Source organism: Caretta caretta, chromosome 3, assembly GCF_965140235.1.
Source record: "Caretta caretta isolate rCarCar2 chromosome 3, rCarCar1.hap1, whole genome shotgun sequence".
NCBI classification, from domain to species: Eukaryota; Metazoa; Chordata; order Testudines; family Cheloniidae; genus Caretta; species Caretta caretta.
In genome coordinates, this window is record NC_134208.1 from 199099409 (window position 1) to 199122576 (window position 23168).

General features: G+C 40.5%; 1 protein-coding gene across 5 annotated transcripts in view; it reads right to left on the bottom strand.

Moving 5' to 3' along the window:
- The window catches only part of MACROD2 (mono-ADP ribosylhydrolase 2), a 1333204-nt gene that overhangs the window by 1138901 nt on the left and 171135 nt on the right, over positions 1-23168 (bottom strand). The window contains exon 1 of one of the 5 annotated variants that reach the window (XM_048842626.2): positions 4189-4982. The exons of the other annotated variants lie outside the window; for them this stretch is intronic. Within the exon in view, the coding sequence (XP_048698583.1) occupies positions 4189-4237 (49 nt within the window). The 5' untranslated portion in view covers positions 4238-4982. Of the gene's footprint in view, positions 1-4188; positions 4983-23168 lie in introns of those variants that run through there. 5 annotated transcript variants of the gene reach the window in all.

Sequence of the window (23168 nt, forward strand, 5' to 3'; positions counted from 1 at the left end):
CACACATAATCTTCATCTCAAACTCAGATACTGGCCACAGCTAGAGGCAGGACACTAGACTAGATTGGATGGGACTAACGGTCTGATGCAGTTCAGTAAATCGTACGGTTCTAGATGTTCAGCTGTGTAACTCTTGCTCTTGTGCTCAGGGTTAAACCGACCACCACATTTGGAGTCAGGAAGGAATTTTCCATTGGGTCAGATTGGCCAAGATCTTGTAGATTTTTTTGCCTTCCTCAGCAACATCAAGCAAGGATTGTCTGCTGCGATCATTTTGGGCCATCTCACTTAACCAGTTTCCTGCCATTACGAGGACCTCAGTCATTGGTGGCACCTCTGTCCTTCCTATTTTCCATCTGTGGCTGAGAATGCCTTAGTCTTCTGAAGACTAAATTTTACCACATAACCACCTATTAACTGACTCATTGCTATGGATTCAGTTCAATAACATTAGTTTAGAAAAACTATAAAATGAGTTGTAGTTTTGTCTCCGTTTGTGCTCTTTGCATGTGTTAAAAATGCATTTTCAGACACTAAAATGACTTGGGAGATGTTATTTATCCTTTCACAGGCTGTCACAAGAAAAGTGCCTCTGAACTAGGGCAAGAATGGTACCTAGTTGGAAGAAATGGATGGACTGAATGCATGTTGAACCATGGGAAAGGCAGGGATGTATCACACTTCGAGCTACCCAGGAGGGTACATCGCAAACAGCAAAGTGTGAATCCAACCAGGTGTCTGCCAAGCTATCAGGTGGGTAGGTTTCAATGAGACACAAAGGAACTCTAATGGATGGAGGAAGGAGAATATAGGTAGAGCCTTGAGCAGATATAAAAATTTGGATTGCATCTGATCCACATAAATTGTATCCCGCCCATGATCCGCACTTCACCTTTTATATGTATCCAAATCCTCATCCACACCACCACCCTCTGCAGTGGTTCTCAACCTATTTACCATCGTGGGCCGCATACGTGGCCCACAACTTGTTATGTGGGTTGCATCCAATACTACCTGTATGACTCTGAGGATGTCACATGGGCCGCAGATCTGTGCTGATTGGGCTGCAAGTGACCTGCATCCATGGCCCTCTGGGGGGGGGGCTGTGAGCTGGTTTCAGGGGGTTCATGGACTTCAGCGCCATGGCACCAGGGCTCCGGGCTTCAACCCCACAGGTGATGCTGGGGCTCTGGACTTCAGCCCCACGGCAGTTCCTCTGAAACCACGGCACCCGGGGGGGGGGCACAGATCCCCAGTTGAGAACCACTGCTCTAGAACCCTGTGCAGATAAAAAATTTGGATCCGCATCTGATCCATGATCTGCAAAGAGGGTAAACAATACAGCTGTATCCACATCCAAGGATATCAAGTAGATATGCCCAGATTTTCAGGGCTCTAAATACAGGGTTATCAGGGCAGAGATAGGCACAAACACTGTGAAAAGGCAGTGAGGCCACAAACCATCTCCAGGCCACCGCTTGAAAAATCTGAGGGGAGACATACTGTGCATATCAGAAATGGTCTAATTCTTACTAAATCGCCCAGTCCAGAAAGTAAAGGGAGGCAGAGTCTAAGACACAGGCCCTTGCAGCAAATTCACACAATTGAGAATTGGGTTCCCAGACTCTGGGAAATGGTGGCTGAGAGATCCATGGTATCTAGTAACTGGATCCAACAGGAATAAATGTCGCCCCCTTTAGTGAGAGGATTTACTGGACCTAGAAATACTTGTGTCCAGAGCTCAAAAGTTTATCAATCTAGGTTATCAATCTAGAGAAGAGATTAAAAGGTAAAAGAGATGGGGTTAGAGGGATACCTGCCTTTCAAAGAAGTGCTAGCATACGATCTGGAGAATCAAGCTGCCATGAGCTTGTCCTTAGAGACAGGGCAACAAATGTTCAAAGCCAGCAAGCGTAACAATGGTGCTCTTAGAACTGCTCTCCTGGGATCACACACACATAATGGGGGATTCTCAAGGCCCCAAAAGACTTTGGCCCTAAGCACTCTCAGGTCCCCTCCAGTGGGGACTTCGCTGTGAGAGATGACACAAGGGACTCCATGGCAAAAGACACAACAGATTAGGATTTTCCTGTAAGAGATGGTACAGAAAACTCCTCTCCAAGAGCCATCACAGAGGACTTTGGTGCAAGAGCAAGTGCAGAGGACATCAGTAGAGATGAGTGGACCCTAGTGAGCCCCTGCCTACCCAGCACCTTAATAAAGCTGAATGACTCCTTTGGGTTAGGAAGTGGCTCCTCCAGCAAGACCAGACAAACAACTTCCTTGGCACTGGAGACCAACCTGCAAAGATATACTTTGACTACTGCTGCTTGCTGATCCAAACCATGAATAGGGTTTTGTAGAGGTGGTACCATGCAGGGACTGTTACCTGTGGTAAAATAGGGTTAAAAGATAGTGCCATTTCTTTGTACCATACTTTGAAATATAGGTGTACAAAATGTGTAAGATCTAAGTATTTTTTATTACTACTACTAGGATTACTGAGTAATAGGCACAGCATTACTTTAAAAGTAACTTTTCAACAATGCTGAGAGAGGAGGAGATGTTTACATGATATGTTTTCTCCCAGGAGCAAAAGATGAATGGGAAGTTGTAACTTGCACCCTGGATTTCCCTGTTTTGATGCTTCCTATTTAAGTGTATAATTGCTCAAGCCATGTGGTTTTCCTGTTGGGCCTTTTGGGTATCTATGTCAAACCAAATAAGTGGAACACAATCAAGAAGTTCCACAAAATATTATGATGCTATGACAGAAAATATTATACTTTTACATAATTACATTCTTTTATATAATTACAGACATCCAGTCTGACTTATCTACATATGGTAACCATTTTTCTAGTCGATAGATGACAATGTGTTTTCTCTTAATAAACTGTACTGTACTTCAAATTAAAACAAAATACACAAAAGGCACAGGAAAAAATACACATTTATTAAATCACATGAGAGGATACCGTCAATTTTCCCACGATGAATTTTCAGCTGAGTGTACATCTAACCTCATATCATACATCAAACATGCACAATCCATTTAACGTCTGAACAAGCCTTTTATTAGTGCATTGCTTACGCGTTTGTCAACTTTTGACTAATTTTATTACATATGTTTGGAGGATGTGCTACAGTGTTACAACTCAGATATTCATTTTGAAATTTAAAAAGTTATTTTTGTTTCAGGTGCTCTTTATGACCCCACTGCACTTTTAATTCTTCCCCTTTGTTCCATCTCTCCTTGCTCCTATACCAAAAAAACCAAACATATCTCCTGCATTCCAGAACTGTTTTTCAAAAAAAATATTCTAAAATACTCTCCAGTTCTTACATCCCCATTTTAAAACTCCCAGGTCTTTTCATTTCCTGCTTCTTACCTGCTCACTGCCTGTCCAAATCCTATTTTATTGGAACCTCAGAACATGAATGATGGCCCAGCTGATCAATAACTGCCTTGAAGGAACACTGAATAACCACTGTCCGTTCCCCCGCCCCGCAATCTCACAGTGCAAATCAGTAGAATTTCTATCTCAGTAATACCTTGCTATGAGATAGACACATACATGCGATGGGTTTGGGTGTGTTTTTAACCTTAAAAATAAAAAGCTACAAAGGAAAGGTCATATTCTTCAGAAAACCCTTTCTGCTGCTGGGCTGACTGCCCCTTCTGCCATCAAGAGGGCCTCGGGGTCAGGGCTCAATCTCAGATGTCATAGCACAGAGTACAATTTAGTTCCTATTTCCTCCCAAATAAGAAAAACACCCCACATGTATATGTTTATTTTTATCCAGGGAATTTTAGGGACCACTTCCCTTTGGTAAAAGTAAACCAAAAGTAAAAGTAAAAAGTAAAAGTGAGAAGAATTTAATTCTAAGTCCTAGAGTTTGCTGTGAAGAGTAATAATGTATATTCATTCATATTTCACATACAATTTATATAATTAAAGGCAAAACTGTTTAAGTATTGTGTTATACTAATAGATTAAAAACCAGCAGGATCTTATTAAAGGGGAAAGGAAAAATACCACATTTATTGTGAATACAGAAAGAATCATAGTAAGCAGTTAGTTATAGTTATAACATTCCATTCAATCTCATATTTATTCACACATTCATTCATACACACACTCACACACACACACAGAGGTTCTGCAAGGTTGTTATCATAGTTACCAGCCTTAGAGTTGCTCATGCCAAGCCACTGGCCAGGTGGCCTGGACATGAGGAGGGAGCAGGGCCTTGTCAGATGCTCATCTGATACTCCTGGAAGTTGGTTTGCAGAATCAGACCCCAACGTTCTCACTTTCTAGAGTCCATTTTTATAGGAATTTCTTCCTATACCAGTCTATGGGAATTGCTTCATCATGCTGTTGCTGAATCAATCAGCAGATAGCACATTCCTGACAGCTCTGTGCTGCTAGATGTTATCTTGTTCTTTGGTTCTCCCATTCTTGAGGCTGTTGGGTGGATTCCAGTCTGCCCTCCGGGGGTCCTCTGGTTATTTCCACTTGACGCCTTCTTCAGTCGATGGACACTGGATTCTTAGGCTGGCACCTCCCTGATCATTCAGTTATTATCCACACCAAGCATCCATCCACATACATCCTCTATCTCTATTTTAATCACAATTGTTAATACAACAAAAGGGCGGGGAGTCTCTGGGTGCTGTTTCTGTTGTTACAGAGTATTGCTTTGAATTTCTCTCTGTGCAAACTGCTTTGAGAACAGACTCTGTCTTAGAATGTACTAACGCAATTAGCAGCTTGCAAGTTTCACACATAGAGGGAGAGAAACAGTACCAAAAACCAAGAGACCTCTTAATTAGTAATACCCTGGAATTTAAACTATGGGGAAACAAACTCATTTGTGATTTTAATACAGAACTTCTTTAATATGATCCAACAATATGTACCTCCTTAGGGAAGAGGAGATCTTATTTGGAACATGAGAGTTATCACTGCCATGCAAAAGGTTTTCAACTATCTGATCTTCAGGGAAGATACTAACCTTAAAGGCAATTTGAAAGCATTCATTTATCCAAAGGCGTCTAAAGAAAGTCTTACTTCCAAATTCTAATGCAAGTTATGAAGTTCATACTGTACTATAGAACTTCTTTGATACTATTTAATCAACAGTATGCTCTTTAGCAGAACAAAGTCTATAAATCATATGCATAATGATACTCATTTTGATTATGTATTCACATAGGCAACACAGAATATTTTTCTACCAAGCTTTCACTGAAAATCAAAAAATTGAAGAGCCAAGTCAGTAGTTCCTATTGTCTGTAAAAATAGTAAGCTATCAGAATTAGGTCACATTTCCTTGCTAAATACTAATGACCAAACTGATTCTATCACACCAACACAAATCAGTAACTATCATCAATATGCAGGTATAATAGAACTTATTCTATATTTCTTCAAAACCATAACAATAGATATCTTTGCCTACTAATGCATCAAGAAAAAGTTTTTGTCCCATCCACAAAGCAGTTTCTCTGTAATTGTACTAGTGTCTCTCAAACACAGACACACACACACCCTTCCCCCACAACCCTGAACTTAAGTAGGCACATATCAGTAGTTAAACAGAAATGTACCAGTTTCCAACCACTTGCTATATATTTTGTTTATTACTAAAATCTGCTTTTGGTTGATCTGTGTGTTGGCAAAAACACTTTATAAAGATTGTTTGTAACTTCTGCATATAACAACATTGAAAACAAAAACACTGAAACAAATAGTCCCAAGAGAACACCTTGTATCCCCAAATCTTGATATAACAGTACAGAGGGCAGTCTTAGTGGCAGTTTAATATAGTTGGAGTGTAGCCTGATGCTTTCACCAGTTACTAGCAATGTATTGGAGTTTATGTGTCTTATGCCAACACCCACATTGTAGAATAGTTGCTGGCACTCTTCTCTGGTGTTTCAGCAATGATGCTGATATTTATCTACCACATTAAGGGCTGCTATGGGAACTGATACCCTGTAAAAAGGAAGAGAAATAAAAATAAAAACAGAAAACTCATGCAATAAACAAAGTGAAGGAAAACAGAGCTAGTGGACATTACCTCTTTCATAAATTGTCAACAATGAAAAAATTATATTTATATGAATTAAAGGACCCTATATAAAATAGGAATTTCCAGAAACTATGAAGTGGATACTTACATTGTTTTATATCACATTAATACTCTCATTCAATCTAAAAGCAACATTTTAACAAGAAAAATAATGAAGAACTGGATGATTCAAGTAATTAGTAATCAGACACAGAATTTCTCCCTTCTGTATTGCTTGTTCACATCAGACTCAGGTCAGTAATAAGCTAAAGTAATCAGTCAATGACTGTTTAGAAGCCCTGTGGGAAATTAGTTAATCGCTTCAGTCCTAGGTGACAGGTGCCCACATCAATTAACATCTTTCTTGAAATTCTAACAAGTCAAACACTGAATATTTGTAAATGTCCTGCCTCTATCTGCAGTTTTGCCAGCTCTGAAATGAGCAGAAATAATCTATTTTCTGTAGATTGCAAAATGAAAAAAAAGAATACTAGAAATGGGATCTGAAGAATAAGCACATGGGATAGAGGACTTCTATTTTTCCAGAGTCACAGAAAGCAAATTTTTATTCTAAAACTGACCTTTAAAGGTTTAGTTGGGAGATTCCTCAAATAAATGTCTGCCAGCAGAGGGAAAAGCAATTAAACTTGTGCAGAAAGATTAACTCTGTGAGAAGATTTTAGCCAGGAGGTTCTATGATCAATTATAGGCCTAGTCAGACAGAGGGCAGAAGAGAGATTTGAGAGATCCCGTGAAACATTCAAGATCACACCAAATAAGGGAAGACTGTTCAGCAATATAGTTCTCTTCTCCCTCTCTGTTTAGTATAGTCCTCTTCTCCCTCTCTACTCAGGAACAACCATTACATAAAAGATTATGGCTCTAGTCCAAGACAATTCCAAAACAAAAAAATAGGAGAGAAACTTAGGGAAAAAAACACTGCAAGCTGCACTCCTGAGCAAAGAAGGTGAGGATGCTGGATGGGAGTAGAGGACTATGACAAAGAAGATTAGCAATGAGTAATCTGCTCTTGAAACATCTCTCTTCTCCCACCTTACCTAACATCATCTCTGTCAGACAGCAGACGTAGAAAGCAGTATTATTCCAAAGGAGGACTTACCTGTAAATGGAGATTGGGCAACCACCTAGCCAAACTAGGAGAGAGTCTACAGCGAAAGACAGGAGCAGATATTCAAAAGTGAGTGATAAAAAGTATACAATGACTACCAGGTAGTCAACTTTCATATAAAAAAAGAAAACCCTCCAAAATCAATATATTGCTATAGAATTATGCTTGCTAGGTAATGTCACTGCTGAAGAAAGCTGGGGGGTTGAAAAAGATTTTAGAGAAACCTGACAAAACAGATATAGATGTAGTCAGACTCACACTTTTCCCATCAGAAAAGTACTCATGAGACAAGACAAAGAGAAAACCAAATTATTTAACCATTCCTAATAATTATTTATCTAGAAAACCCTTTTTAGTGAACCAAACTATGCTGGTTATCATGCAATATGCCAATATTTTCAAATATCAAAATATACGAAAGATGCTTATCGTGAAATATTTGTGATAGTAGGACTAAAATTCTGCAACTGCACAGCATACATAATTTTCTACAGGTTTCTGAGTAGCAGCCGTGTTAGTCTGAATTCGCAAAAAAAAAGGAGTACTTGTGGCACCTTAGAGACTAACAAATTTATTTGAGCATAAGCTTTCATGAGCTACAGCTCACTTCATTGGATACATTCAGTGGAAAATACAGTGGGGAGATTTATATACATAGAGAACATGAAACGATGGGTGTTACCATACACACTGTAACAAGAGTGATCACTTAAGGTGAGCTATTACCAGCAGGAGAGCAGGAGGGGGGAACCTTTCATAGTGATAATCAAGGTGGGCCATTTCCAGCAGTTGATAAGAACGTCTGAGGAACAGTGGGGGGGTAGGGGAAGGAATAAACATGGGGAAATAGTTTTACTTTGTGTAATGACCCATCCACTCCCAGACTTTATTCAAGCCTAAGTTAATTGTATCCAGTTTGCAAATTAATTCCAATTCAGCAGTCTCTCGTTGGAGTCTGTTTTTGAAGTCTTTCTGTTGAAGAATTGCCACTTTTAGGTCTGTAATCGCGTGACCAAAGAGATTGAAGTGTTCTCCGACTGGTTTATGAATGTTATAATTCTTGACGTCTGATTTGTGTCCATTTATTCTTTTACGTAGAGACTGTCCAGTTTGACCAATGTACATGGCAGAGGGGCATTGCTGGCACATGATGGCATATATCACATTTGTAGATGTGCAGGTGAACGAGCCTCTGATAGTGTGGTTGATGTGATTAGGCCCTATGATGGTGTCCCCTGAATAGATATGTGGACACAGTTGGCAACGGGCTTTGTTGCAAGGATAGGTTCCTGGGCTAGTGGTTCTGTTGTGTGGTGCGTGGTTGCTGGTGAGTATTTGCTTCAGGCTGGGGGGCTGACTGTAAGCAAGGGCTGGCCTGTCTCCCAAAATCTGTGAGAGTGATGGGTCATCCTTCAGGATAGGTTGTAGATCCTTGATGATGTGTTGGAGAGGTTTTGGTTGGGGGCTGAAGGTGACGGCTAGTGGCGTTCTGTTATTTTCTTTGTTGGGCCTGTCCTGTAGTAGGGGACTTCTGGGTACTCTTCTGGCTCTGTCAATCTGTTTCTTCATTTCAGCAGGTGGGTATTGTAGTTGTAAGAATGCTTGATAGAGATCTTGTAGGTGTTTGTCTCTGTCTGAGGGATTGGAGCAAATGCGGTTGTATTGCAGAGCTTGGCTGTAGACAATGGATCGTGTGGTGTGGTCTGGGTGAAAGCTGGAGGCATGTAGGTAGGAATAGCGGTCAGTAGGTTTCCAGTATAGGGTGGTGTTTATGTGACCATCGCTTATTAGCACCGTAGTGTCCAGGAAGTGGATCTCTTGTGTGGACTGGTCCAGGCTGAGGTTGATGGTGGGATGGAAATTGTTGAAATCGTGGTGGAATTCCTCAAGGGCTTCTTTTCCATGGGTCCAGATGATGAAGATGTCCTCAATGTAGCGCAAGTAGAGTAGGGGCATTAGGGGACGAGAGCTGAGGAAGCGTTGTTCAAAGTCAGCCATAAAAACGTTGACATACTGTGGGGCCATGCGGGTACCCATAGCAGTGCCGCTGATTTGAAGGTATACATTGTCCCCAAATGTGAAATAGTTATGGGTGAGGACAAAGTCACAAAGTTCAGCCACCAGGTTTGCCGTGACATTATCGGGGATACTGTTCCTGACGGCTTGTAGTCCATCTTTGTGTGGAATGTTGGTGTAGAGGGCTTCTCCATCCATAGTGGCCAGGATGGTGTTTTCAGGAAGATCACCGATGGATTGTAGTTTCCTCAAGAAGTCAGTGGTGTCTCGAAGGTAGCTGGGAGTTCTGGTAGCATAGGGCCTGAGGAGGGAGTCTACATAGCTAGACAATCCTGCTGTCAGGGTGCCAATGCCTGAGATGATGGGGCGTCCAGGATTTCCAGGTTTATGGATCTTGGGTAGCAGATAGAATACCCCTGGTTGGGGTTCCAGGGGTGTGTCTGTGCGGATTTGTTCTTGTGCTCCTCAGACTTCTTGTCAACTGCTGGCAATGGCCCACCTTGATTATCACTACAAAAGGTCCCCCCCACCCCGCTCTCCTGCTGGTAATAGCTCACCTTAAGTGATCACTCTCGTTACAGTGTGTATGGTAACACCCATCGTTTCATGCTCTCTATGTATACAAATCTCTCCCCTGTATTTTCCACTGAATGCATCTGATGAAGTGAGCTGTAGCTCACGAAAGCTTATGCTCAAATAAATTTGTTAGTCTCTAAGGTGCCACAAGTACTCTTTTTTTAATATAATTTTCTACGTGATTATTTAAAAACGTTTTTAAGAATAGCCAGTGTAATAGTTCGTACATTATGAACAGCCTTGTAAAAAGCTGTTCTGTATGGGGAACAGAGGGAAAATTATTGATAAAGGGGAAAAAATAAAATGTACAAATAGCATGAAAAGTGAAGAAAAAAGTCTTAAAAATCTGTAAAAGCTATGGACTGCATTCTTTAAAACACAGGTTTAAAACGTCAGTAATTGTAATAAGAAATCTCGGAACCAACCAAAAGCAATAGCCTTATTTAATTATTTGCTTTCAACATTGTGGTGGTAAAACAACAGCGATGCTGATGTTTAGTATTTATATAGAGTAGAACCCCTATTTTATAAGGTAATTGGGTTTGAGGAGCTCATAAAGTAGAATAGTTTGTAAAAGTGAACATCTCAAAATCACAGTAAGTGTGGCACATTAGTTGCAGTATGGCGAACTGGATCACTTGTTCTTGTCTTTCAAAGCACTCCAAGGCAATTTCCAGTGCATCAAAGGCACCAGAACATGAAAGAATATCTACTTGTTCATTGACATTAATTTTGTTATGTGATTCCCCCCGACCCATTTGGGAAAAATGGTTCATATAACTAGTAATTTGCAAGATGGCTGTTCTTATAATCGAAGTTCTACTGTAGTATTTTTCCATATGTAGATCTCAAAGCACTTTACAAAGGAAGAGAAGTATCATCATCATTCAACCAGTAAGGAAACAGATACAGAGGGGTGAAATCCCAGTTCCACATAAATCAATTGGAGTTTTGCCATTCATTTAAATGGATTCACATTTTTCACCCAGAGTTTAAATGACTTGTGCAAGGTCACAGACCAAGTCAGTGGCAAAGCTCAGAATATAACCCAAGTCTCCTAATCAAGCAACCTACTCAACTGAATAATACTCATTTTATAGGGAGCATGGTAGTAGTTTATACATTATGGGGCAAATCAGAGGGAGGGATAGCTCAGTGGTTTGAGCATTGGCCTGCTAAACCCAAGGTTGTGAGTTCAATTCTTGAGGGGGCCATTTAGGGGGTTCTGGGGCAAAATTGGGGATTGGCCCTGCTTTCAGCAGGGGGTTGGACTAGATGACCTCCTGAAGTCCCTTCCAACTCTGATATTCTATGAATCTATGAGAGATATGCTACACTATTGGACATTTGTCCTCTATTGAACTTATTTGACATAATCATAGAATCATAGAACTGGAAGGGACCTCAAGAGGGCATCTAGTCCAGTCCCCTGCACTCAAGGCAGGACTGAGTATTATCTAGACCATCCCCGACAGGTGTATGTCCAACCTGCTCTTAAAAATCCCTAATGATGGAGATTCCACAACCTCCCTAGGCAATTTATTCCAGTGCTTAACCACCCTGACAGTTAGGAAGTTTTTCCTAATGTCCAACCTAAACCTCCCTTGCTGCAATTTAAGCCCATTGCTCTTGTCTATCCTCAGAGGTGAAGAAAAACGATTTTTCTTCCTCTTCCTTGTAACAACCTTTTACATACAGGAAAACTGTTATGTCCCCTCTCAGTCTTCTCTTCTCCAGATTGAACAAACCAATTTTTTCAATCTTCCTTCATAGGTCATGTTTTCTAGACCTTTAATCATTTTTGTTGCTCTTCTCTGGACTTTCTCCAATTTGTCCACATCTTTCATGAAATGTGGCACCCAGAATTGGACGCCACATAATATCCTATATGGAACTTACATATTTCTCTTAAAAGTGAATACGCTGAGCAGACAGAACAGAAATCATACTGAAAATAACTAACTTTTGGTGTGACCATATTTGGCTGAAATTGAGATTCTCAGATTTGTCAAAGGCACGTCTACAATTATGTTCCAATAATCAGAGTAGAATATCATTAACACTGCTAGATGTTTTAGTAGACAAACTATTAGTCTACCTCAAAGGTCCTATGGGAAGTCAGTTTTGATTTGATCATGCAAATACCTTTTACAGTCAGCATTTAACTCATTTCACTACAGTCTACCATAGCATATACTCTTAGCTAAGATTCAGTTTGATTAGTTCCTTACCACTTCCATAAGCGTAGAACCAAATCCTGCTCACCTTTTTTCAGATAAATGATCCCATTCATTACAAAAGGACTACTTCTTACAAGAAGACAGGCAGGATTTGGTCCACAGATTTTCTTAATTAACACTAAAAACCATTACCTTTGAAGACTGCATTGTAATCTAGCTATCAAATACTATTAAAATGTTTCAATTTCTAGCTATGTTGTTAATTCCTTAAATTTCAAAAATACAAACATTCACCCAAAATATTTTAAATCCCACACAGAATAGCATGCATTATTTTTTTACTTTGAAATCAATATCAAATTTTATGATAGATGTCAACAAATTGTCAAAAAGGGTGAGAAAATCAGTGTAAAACATCACTTTTAAACATCAGGAATTTCTCACATTAAGCTACTGTAGATAGGAAATCACCTGACTACTTCCCAGCCTTTAAAGTGAACCTCTGGTGGGAAAATTTTCAATGCAGGACACAAATTAATGTTAAATCATAGAGCTAACTGCACACACAAGCTACGACTACACAAATATAAAGTATTAATTGAGATGAGCAATACAAAACTTTCATAAAATATATTGAAAGTACACATAATAACCTCAAAGGAACCCCTTCCTGCAAACACTCACCTAGATGGACAACATATAGACATATTGAACCAGTATTTAAAATGTTTATATAAAAGGATAAATCTATTTTTATCTATGTGTAAGTAAAAGCTACATAATCTCTGTCTTGCATCCATTTTAACATTTGTACATCAGACTAAAATATGTTAAAATAGGTACTGTAGTGCCAGACTATGTTCAGCTGGCTTCTAAAAATGATGTTTAGTGTTGTTTTTTAAAAAACTAATTGCCTGAATTAATAAGAATAAGAGAATACTGAACATGGAAGTTAGAAACTTGCATATTCTTGCCTTGAAAGACAGATATATTCTAGCAGAATGAACTAAAAGGACTTGTCAGGTAGATAATAAAACTGGCTCTTCAATTCTACTGCACCACTGTGCTGTGACACAATTTTCATCTCTACTAAAGATATTGCAAGCTACACTTCACTGCTTATGACTGCCAGTATTATTAAAGCCTACATCGTTACCAGTTCCCTCAGCCAGTGTCATATTAATATTCAAAGTCTGAGTGAAAAGAACTTTCCAGTTATTCTGCTGAAGTTTGTGCACAGGAAAAAATTACTACCACAGAAAGGCAAGAATAATATTAACATTGTACTCAAGCTGTCACACAAAGTACTATACGGTGCTGAAATTATCTCATGTTTGTTTTTGGAGTAAACATCTGTTGCAGAAAGACATGGGCATATCATATTCCTCTATGAAGAGCACGGATGCTATCCGAAGTGCACACTGGCATTGGATAGATTGTGTTGATTTAATGCATTCCTAAGAAGGATGAAAACTAATCAGTATTAATATTTTCTCATCTGTTTTATCAGTATTAGCATAAGTTAACATAGAATGTGGGTATAAAAAAAGAAAATAGCCCAAAATGTGTGGCATGTCTGTTAACAGATTAATAAAATATTATCATTAAGATTTCAATGCATGCAACACATAGAAAAATCTTCTATAACTATATTCTTCTAAAATATACAAGAGGATTTAAAAAACAGAACTCTTCAGATAAGATGAAGATTACCAAAATGGGAAAAAAAATAATTGTGGGCATTTTGGGGTTGGGGAATGGGGTGTGTGTGGGGGGCAGTGACGAAGAGGAGGGTATTCTTTCAACTGACACATAAGAAACACCTAGCAGGTGACAAAAGTTACTCAGGTTACACCACCAAAAACATGGTTGCAGATGCAAGGAGTGCATCCAATGAAGTGGGCTGTAGCCCACGAAAGCTTATGCTCAAATAAATTTGTTAATCTCTAAAGTGCCACAAGTACTCCTGTTCTTTTTGTAGAATGAAGGAGATCTCTCTCCTGGCAGCCAGGAAAGCCTTGGGGGCCAGATAGAATTTTCCTTACTACCAGCAAGAAGGGATTTCAGTGCCTCAAATTTATCAACTAGAGGCGGATATTCAGCACTTCAGAATATCAAGCTTATCATACTTCTCTTCCTCTCATGTTTCTCTTAACTGGAATTAAGTTCCTATACCAAAACACATCCAGTATGGATTCCACTGCTGGGATCACCTCAACCAAACTTGAAAACGGTTAGCTTATTTTTGTTGACAGAAGGTTTGTCTGGTATTTAATTATACCACATCGCTTTGAAAAGGTTTTTTTTTAATAATGTATCTAAATTATGGACTAAAAGTTATATGAAGGAGACAAATTCTTACATCCCAAAACTTTTTACTAACTTTAAAAGGGAACACTGCTTCCACTTAATTAGTTGTAGGTTGCACTTAGTTAAATAATCCTTAGTGAAACTGTGTGGGAAGTTTAATGTTAAGTGTTAGTTTCTTCAAAACAAGCAGTTTAGAGTATACATGGGTAACTGCTGTAGCTCTTGGAAGTGTCAGATCAACGGCCATTCTCCAGGCTCAGTTCTTTCACTGATATTGTTCAACATGTACATCAACAACCTGCCAGCTACACACTCTCACAAGTTTATCTATGCCGACGACATGTGTTACAGCTACCAAGCTCAGTCCTTCTCAGAAATTGAGAAGGACTTGAATGATGACATGAAGCTCACGGCAGACTCTTGTAGTCACTGGGGCCTGCAGCCAAGCTTTTCCAAGATGGTTTCTAATGTATTTCATCTGCATAATACAAGCACAAGCCACGAGTTAAATGTTTTCCTCAATGGCCAATGCCTGGAGCATGATCCAAACCCAGTTTACCTCAGTGTGATATTGGACAGGTCATTAACGTACCACAATCACTTGAGGAAGACGACAGCCAAAGTCAGCAATCAGAATAACCTGCTCAGAAAATTGGCCTGGTCAACCTGGGGTGCGAACACCTAGACACCTAGAACATCAGCTCTTGCCCTCTGCTATTCAACAGCAGAGTACTGTGCTCCTGTCTGGTGTCACTTGTCTCACACAAGGATGGTTGATGTAGAGCTTAACAAAACTATGTGTATTATTACCGGGACTTTACGGGCAACTCCACTGCCTTGGCTACCAATACTTAGTAACATAGCACCACCCCATATTTGCCATGAGAAGGCCTCTGTCATGCTGCTGGCCAAGATCTGTGAGAACAGCAACCTGTCTTTGTATGCAGACCTCTTCACCACCAACCAGCGTGCCTGTCTTCTAGCTGCCCTGTATGGTCATTTATGCCACCACAGGACATGATGGTGGAATCTGCTTCGTGCAATGAGTAGACAGTAATTAATCACTCTCATCACTGTTCCAACCATCTGTCCACCAGGTTTTGATCTGCCAAGACCCCTGTGGTCATCTCTGAACTGGTTTTGAACAGGACAGGCCAAATGTATGGCCAATCTCTTTAAATGGAATTTTTCTAATGACCCACAATGCAGCTGCAGTCAACTTCAGACTAAGTTGCATAACCTTGACGAGTGCCCTCAGACTTATTTTGATGGCAGGCTAACAGCTCTCAATCTGGCTGATGACAACGCCATCAAATGGCTGGGCACATTGCACATATTCGGATAGTATTAAGTGAATTTTTTGCAGGTCAATTATGAATAATTGAAAACATGGATGGAAAATACCAACAGCTCACCTTAACTGTATGAGTGACATATACATAGTGTTTATTCTCTGAAAGATTAATATTTTCTCCAAGTGTGGATAGGAACTACATTCTAACATATTAGGCTATGCTGAACCTCATCCATTGTGCATAAAGTAGCTCTGTTTACTCCTGGTAAAAGAATCATTCACCTGCTCTTTCCCCTTTATTCTAGTTCCTTTAGGTCAGTGCTCTTCACTATTTTTGAAGTAGGGGGCCACTTTGGCAAAATACCTTCAATGTGAGAGCCATATCAATTACTAAATTAACACACTGCTTACTACTTCTTAATGATGTAATGTTTCAGAGCCACTCATGTTACTAAAACAAAGTGTACTGGTAAAATAAAATGATACTCCTTTTATATAATAATAACCAGGAAAATATATGGAATTAAAAAGGCAGGGGCTTAGGGTGCAGGAGCGGGTATGGAGGGCTGGCCCCAGGAGGCTGCAGGTTGAGTGGTGGAAGAGAAATGCTGGTCCAGCATAGCTGGGCCTGTTCTACTCATGCTACTCCTGGTTTTAATGCTGTAGAGCTATTCAGAATCTGCCCATTGAAGGGGGCAGCACTTACTTTGGGCGGCCCCAGCCCCACACCGCTCCTGGAAGGGGCCAATGTACCCTTGTGGCCCCTGGGGGGGGGCACGTGGCTTTCCATGCTGCCCTTCTCTACAGGCTTCCCCACTCTGCAGGCATTGCCCCTGCAATTCCCTTTGGCCACAGTTCCACGTTCCCGGCCAATGGGAGCTGCAGGGACGGTGTTTGCAGGCAGAAGCAGTGCACAGAGACCTTTGCTCCTACCCAGGGCCATGGGGGCATGCTGGCTGCTTTTGGGAGTTGCGTGGGGCCAGGGCAGGCAGGGAGCCTAACTTAGTGGCAGCCCGCTGCACCACCGGAGATTGTGATTGACAGGGAGCCACACTTAGGGTCGATAGGAGCCGCCACTGGCTTGCGGGCCTTGCAATGAAGAACACTGCCTTAGGTAATTATTGACCAGGTCAAAATGCAATGGCTCCACTTCATTAATAAATGTAGTTTTGAAGAGGTGATCTGAAGTTCAAAAAAAATATTGGTCCAATCTATTACATTTTGCTTATTGATAAAGCAACTAACAAACACAATATGTTGACAAATTCCAAATGTATATACCACTACTCTTGCACAAAGCCAGCTATGAAAATTAATAATGAAGTATAGCAACAAAAAAGTATTACTCTATTTTAGAACTCCAGAAGATTTAAAATAATTCAAGCAAATTATTTACACATTATACTACTTCTGATTTTATAAGTAACAATTTCACAGGCAATCTCAGAATAGAAAAGATGGATACATAATTACATACTCAAAAAAAAGTATGCTTGTAACATGAACAGACAGATGGCTTGGTTTTGGATTCTTGTAAATGCAGCGACTCCCCTTTTTAAAGTGTGTTGTGTTCTTATTGTAATGGGTCTTTTAACTTGTTTGTATGCATCTGTCACCACATTTTGTGAGCGATCTGGCTGCTGAGTAAAAAATGTACAGCTTTTTCTCATCCATCATAATAATGTTCTAAATTGGGACCTGGCCATTTTCTCATTAAGAACAATTCAAAGCATAATATTGTTTTATTGCTCAGAAGTCAACAAGAAAAAAAAAAAAAAGGAAGCCTAAAAAAATGAAGTAAAGCATCTACATCTGAGAAGGTTACGGCTGTATTGGTGTGCTATACTCTGCTAAATTCCTCCTTTGTCTGGATAAATCTGTCAATGGTTAAAGATCTCTTTGTGTAGCTGCTGGATAACCAGGATCTTCAGTAACTATAAATCAATATAATGGCTAGTATGCCACAAGTCGGGCATGGGATAAATACAAAATTCTAATAACATATTTTACCTTTTTACTAGTATTTCCTTCCAACATACCTTTTCCGGTAAAACAACAAATCCTCCTTTGTTACATATGCTCAGTGTTCTGCATATGCATTGCACATGCTGTAGATATATATTATTTTTCTGTAGACCTCAGTACGCCAAGTAAGAACTCAGATTAGACAAAGAGATACAAATTAGAATATTAAAATACTGAAAAATGATTGCACAACAAATTTCAACAAAGACTTTTTCCGCTACAGAAATCATGCCTTGACCAACACTAAACATATAGTTTTTCATAGTGACTATTCCCCCTGCCCTCAATTTTTTCAGTTGCTCTAAAAGTCATACAAAGCCATGCTAGTTTCCTTGGGTGTGTGGACATTGAATGAGGCTCTATCGTATTAGTCTCAATTGATTGTGTACCAGTGTGGATACATCCCATAGTTGCCAGAGCTGACAATACACCAGACTTTCCTCTGCTCCCTCACCATTCCCCCAAGAAATGTTTCTCAGCCATGCTGCCCCACATTGCCCCACTGTCACTGTACAGCTGGTTGTGGCTGCACTCAACCTCCACCACAGAAACAACTCCTAAAAAGCTGCTTTCCCTCCCTCGACCTCCAAGTAATGCCCCCCAAGCTCCATTATTGTTTATGTTGATTATTTATGTTACTCCTGTGGGAATTCTGTGTCACAAAATTAAAAATTCTGCACCAAAAATTAAAAATTCTGCACACATTTTAAAATTCTACAAAAATCTGCATATTTTATTTATCAAAGTAACACAATATAATTAAACCAGTTTCAATTATTTTAGCACTTTATTTCAAAATACCTGTCAGCAAGTATGTCTGTAACAATACAAACAACAAAAAAGATTCAGGGAATTTTTTTTTACAAATAGATTTCTTACTAAGTATATTAATACAGAACTCTGAGTAATAATTCATTTAAACTACAGTACAGAACTGTATTTTCTGCACCACTCAGAAGCAGTGCAAAGGCTTGGGGGAGTCAAGGATAATGGAGAAGCTGAGGTAAAGGGAAGTAATTGCTGGGAAAGAGCCTGGGTATGAACTTGAAAGGCTGTTGGGAATGCGTGGGAAAAGTATGGAACAAGTTTTTTTGGGGTGGGGGAAGGGATGGTTTGGGAGCATCCCCATGCAGACCCTGTCTGACCCCTAGCCTCTCCCATTCAGTCAGGTACATCTGCCCCTGTCTCCATGTGTCTCTGTGCCCCCACTCAGCCATCTGTCTCCCCCCCCCGTAGTTCTGCGCTCCCCTCCCCATCTGCACGTGTCCCTATACCCCCTCAGCCAGCCCCCTCCCCTCATCTCCATGTGTCCTTCCACCCCCTGTCCTCATGTGTCTCTTTGCCCCCACTCAGCCATTCCTCTTCCCCCCCATAGCTTTTCACTCCCTCCCCTTCTGCCCATGTAGCCCTGCACCTCCTTCCTCCCTATGGCCCTGCATCTCCACTCCCATTCAGCCCTTGCTCCAGTCTGTCCTCCCCCACTAGCCCTTATAAGACCCTGTCTGTGACCCCCCCTCTGCCCCCCAGCAGCCCCACACTGTCTGTCTTCCCATATCCCCTGTCTTCTGACCTGGCCTGAGAGGCGCTGTGAAGAAGGCAGGCTCTTTCTCTTCCCTATCCTGGCTAGGTCTTGCCAGAAGCAGCTTCTGTGTTCTAGCACCAGAGTGCCCTCTGGTGGGCAAAAGGCAGAACTGCAGCAACCTTTCAGCAGAAGCTATTTTCTGCACACAAAAAAATAAAAGTATATGCGGCACATGAAATATGTGCATATGCAGTGGTGCAGAATTTCCCCAAGAGTATTATATTGAGGAAGCACATGGAGGCTCCAAACCTATTGTGTTAGGCACTATACAGACCTGTTACAAGGACAATCCCTGCCCCAAAGATCCTATAATCTAAATATAAAAGTAGAGTCAAGTGTTAGCAAGCCAGCAAACAGATGTGGGAAGCACAAGGTCATAATGAGACAATCAGCCTCAACTCTACAACTCTTCAGCCAGTGAACAACAGATGGTATATCAGCTGCAAGTCCTGTTCTATCAAAACATAGGTGGAGCATCGACAAGAGAAACAAAGCTTGTATATGCACTTGCCCAAAATCCACCAGCTCTCATCCTACCCCTATATGCACCCTGTTCAATCTATTTCATGAGAGTTCTGAAGGGGTAAACTGAGAAGTCAGCAAATAGACTATATGCAGTCTTTGAAGTCACAAAATCTCTACAGATGAAAGAGGTAAAACAGAAATTATTCTCCTTAAACTTTTGATAAGATCACAGCTCTTTGAAAACTTGCTTTATCATGCATTAAATCACAGTTTTAACAGGAATAAGAAAAGGCCAACTAGTCCAGCAAAGCTATGAAAATTGATGCAAAACATAAATGCTATTATCTCTCAAGTGACTAACCATCACTAGCTTTTAACACTAGTGCAAATATACACACACACATACACACAAAATTCTACAGCTGGAATTAAAGTATTGCACTAATTACTAATATAGCGAAGTCCAGTTTACCTGTAACTAAATCATGTAAATATAAAGGTCATCTGCATAAACAAAAAATTCTAGATAGCTGAACATTTCAATATTCAAGCTAAGAGTAACATATTAAAACTTTTAAAATAGCATTTTTAGATCCCACAATATCCATCTCCACTATAACTTCAAATTATGGCCCAGTATATGCCTTATCTACAATGTCACAGTCACCAATGAACCCAACTGCATCACGCAGCCAACTCATGTGTAGCCGGGTACATACATGGAGTTTTCAAGACCTAATGTACTATGCAGCAAGCTTGACCTATATTCTGCTGATCTCTAGATTCTACAACAATCGAGTGTAGTAAACTGGAGAGTCTGTAGCAATTTCAGATAAATTTTAAATGAAGATTTTTACTTAATTAAATATGAACATGAATAACACAAATACAACACACTCTCTCTCACAGTTTACATTAAATTGAATATGCCAGTAAATTTTAAAATACTCTACCTACTGAAGAAAGTTGTATTGAAAACTGTAGTAACAAAAGTTGTCCGGGGGAAGATGGTCATTTCTGAAGGTGGAGCTTTGGGCATCTGGGAAGGTTTAGGAAACAGTTTGGATATGTGAGACAGCACATTAGTTGGATGTTAAAATGATCAGCAGTGAAATAATTAATGTTGACACAAATTCCCATAATTGGAGTTCAAAGGTAACATTCCATTGAGATGAATAGGACAGTTCATCCCCTACCAGAGATATTGTTTCAGGATATATGTAGACACAGGCAGACACATCTACTGCAATCTCATTTGAAATATTTTCTTATCCAGTGTAGGCCTAGAAGCTTATTTAAAAAAAAATATGGAAGCTTGACCATGGCAGCAAATTCTGCAGAACTGCAGAGTACACAAGGCTGTGTATATACAGTACTGTATAATATTTTTATTTAAGGATTCATATCATTTTTCACATTGAACAGAACAAACAGAATATTCATAACTGCTAAAATATCCACTGTATTTTTAAACATTTACCTTTGGCAAAACTTCAAAATTGCCTAAATATAATTTTCAAAACTAGGAAGCTAAGTGCTTGCATCACTTTTGCAAATGGCACTTAGGCACTTTTGAAAACTTTATTCGTAGTCTCTATAAGGTTTTGTCTTCATGCTCTCTCAGAGCTGGGTAGCAGCTCTGACAACAACTGCAGCTTGTTATTCTTGTGCTCATTAGCTTCTAAGTCATACAAATGTTGACTGTATCAAGAGGTTATTAATAACAGAGCAAGAGGGGTCCAGATTGTCCAAACACCACATTTGCTGAGATGCCCAGCAAGGGGAAAAAATACGTAAGTGAAATCTTGGTGCAGTGGAAGCTGAAAAAGTTATTATGTATGTAAATCTACAAAGGTTACTCTGCAAAAACATGCTTTTTTTAAAAAAAATCTAGATAAAAAAATCAATTATAAAAACCCTCTTGGTAAAATATTCTGTAACAGTGTTTGCAACAGACTGAAGCACTGTTCAAGTACAGGAGATCCTGGGAATGAATGTGAAACTGACCAGTATATGTGTAATGTCCAAAATGACGGAAGTGAAAAGATATATAAGCAGTACAAATATGAAAGGTAAATTATTAAAAGTGAAAAGAGTTTTAAAATCTAATCTGAAGTATTATTTTTAACATAAATATGTGTTTTAATAGATTGCTTTTAATCTGACAGTGTCACTTGAATTTTCAAGATTAATCTTTTTCAGATACTAGGAACAGATATAACAGAGATATCATTTTAGAAGTATTATTACAAGCATTTTCTCAAGTCAGAAGACCCCAGTGACAAAAAGCACCTAATAATAATAATGCTAGCCATAAAAACCGCATGTGTCAACCTTTTGCACATTGATCATTCTTACCATGGCAATCTGTCTCAGGATCATGACAAGTATACTTATGTGGTCCAGTCATGTATATTTTTATTAACATGGCTCCTATGCACATTTTCTGTTGAATTAGTCATCTGCCATTCCCTTTAGGTTTTACCTGAAGCTTGAAAGGTAAAGAGAACAGCTTTACCCCTCTTTAAGAATTAAAAACAAGAAAGTAATGCAGCCACACAGCTGCATCACTCAGTCATATGTCCGGTCTACACAACAGACTTACATCAGTATAAATATGTCGCTCAAGGGTGTGAAAAATCCACACCCCGAGCAACATAGTTATACCAACCTAATCTCTGCTGTAGACAGCACTATGCAGGGGGAGAGCTTCTCCCATTGACATAGCTACCACCTCTCAGGAAGGTGGATTAACTACACCAACGGGCGTGCTCTCAACAGGAGGACTGCAGGCCAAATCCAGACTGCCAGATGCTTTTCAGTGGACCACGTGGGCTGAAGCTGAGCCGGGGCTGGAGGCAAACCTGCTCCCCAGAGCAGGGCCTCACCAGCAGCAGCAGCGTAGGGATGGCAGGGTAAGCACGACCTTTGGTGTCGGGGGGGGATCTCCACACCCTCCTGCAGGCAGCTTAATGTGTCTCCACTACACTCTGCCTCTGCCACTAGGGAGCGATGGGGTGTCACGCTTGTTCTGCAGCCCAATCAGAGGGCAGCGCTGCCCAGGCCCTAATTCAAATTTTCCTCTGCTTTCCCTGGAGACGGACGAACTGTCTGGGCCATGGAGCTGTGACTTGTGGGCCCTACCTGGCAACCTGGCTGGTAAGTGCCTGACGGGGTCCCACAGCACTTATGCTGGGGTACCGAGCATAGTATGGCCTTCCTGGAGCCTCCGCCGGCCCGGCCTGGTGCCCCTATCCTTGAGCAGTCCCCAGAACCCATCCCAGCCTTGTGTCCTCTCCACTCTCCATCCTTCACGGCCAGTCACTGGAGCCCTCTCCAGCCCCCCTGCCCCAACCGGCCTCTTTCCCTCCCCACTCTGCCTCTGCTTCTGCCACATCCTGGCCTCCTCCCCATCTCCCCAGGGCTGCTATCTGGAGTCTCCTTGGTCCCTCCCACTACCTGGAGCCTATTTCCTGCCCTTCTGCTATCCCAGCCCCCAAAGGGGCATCA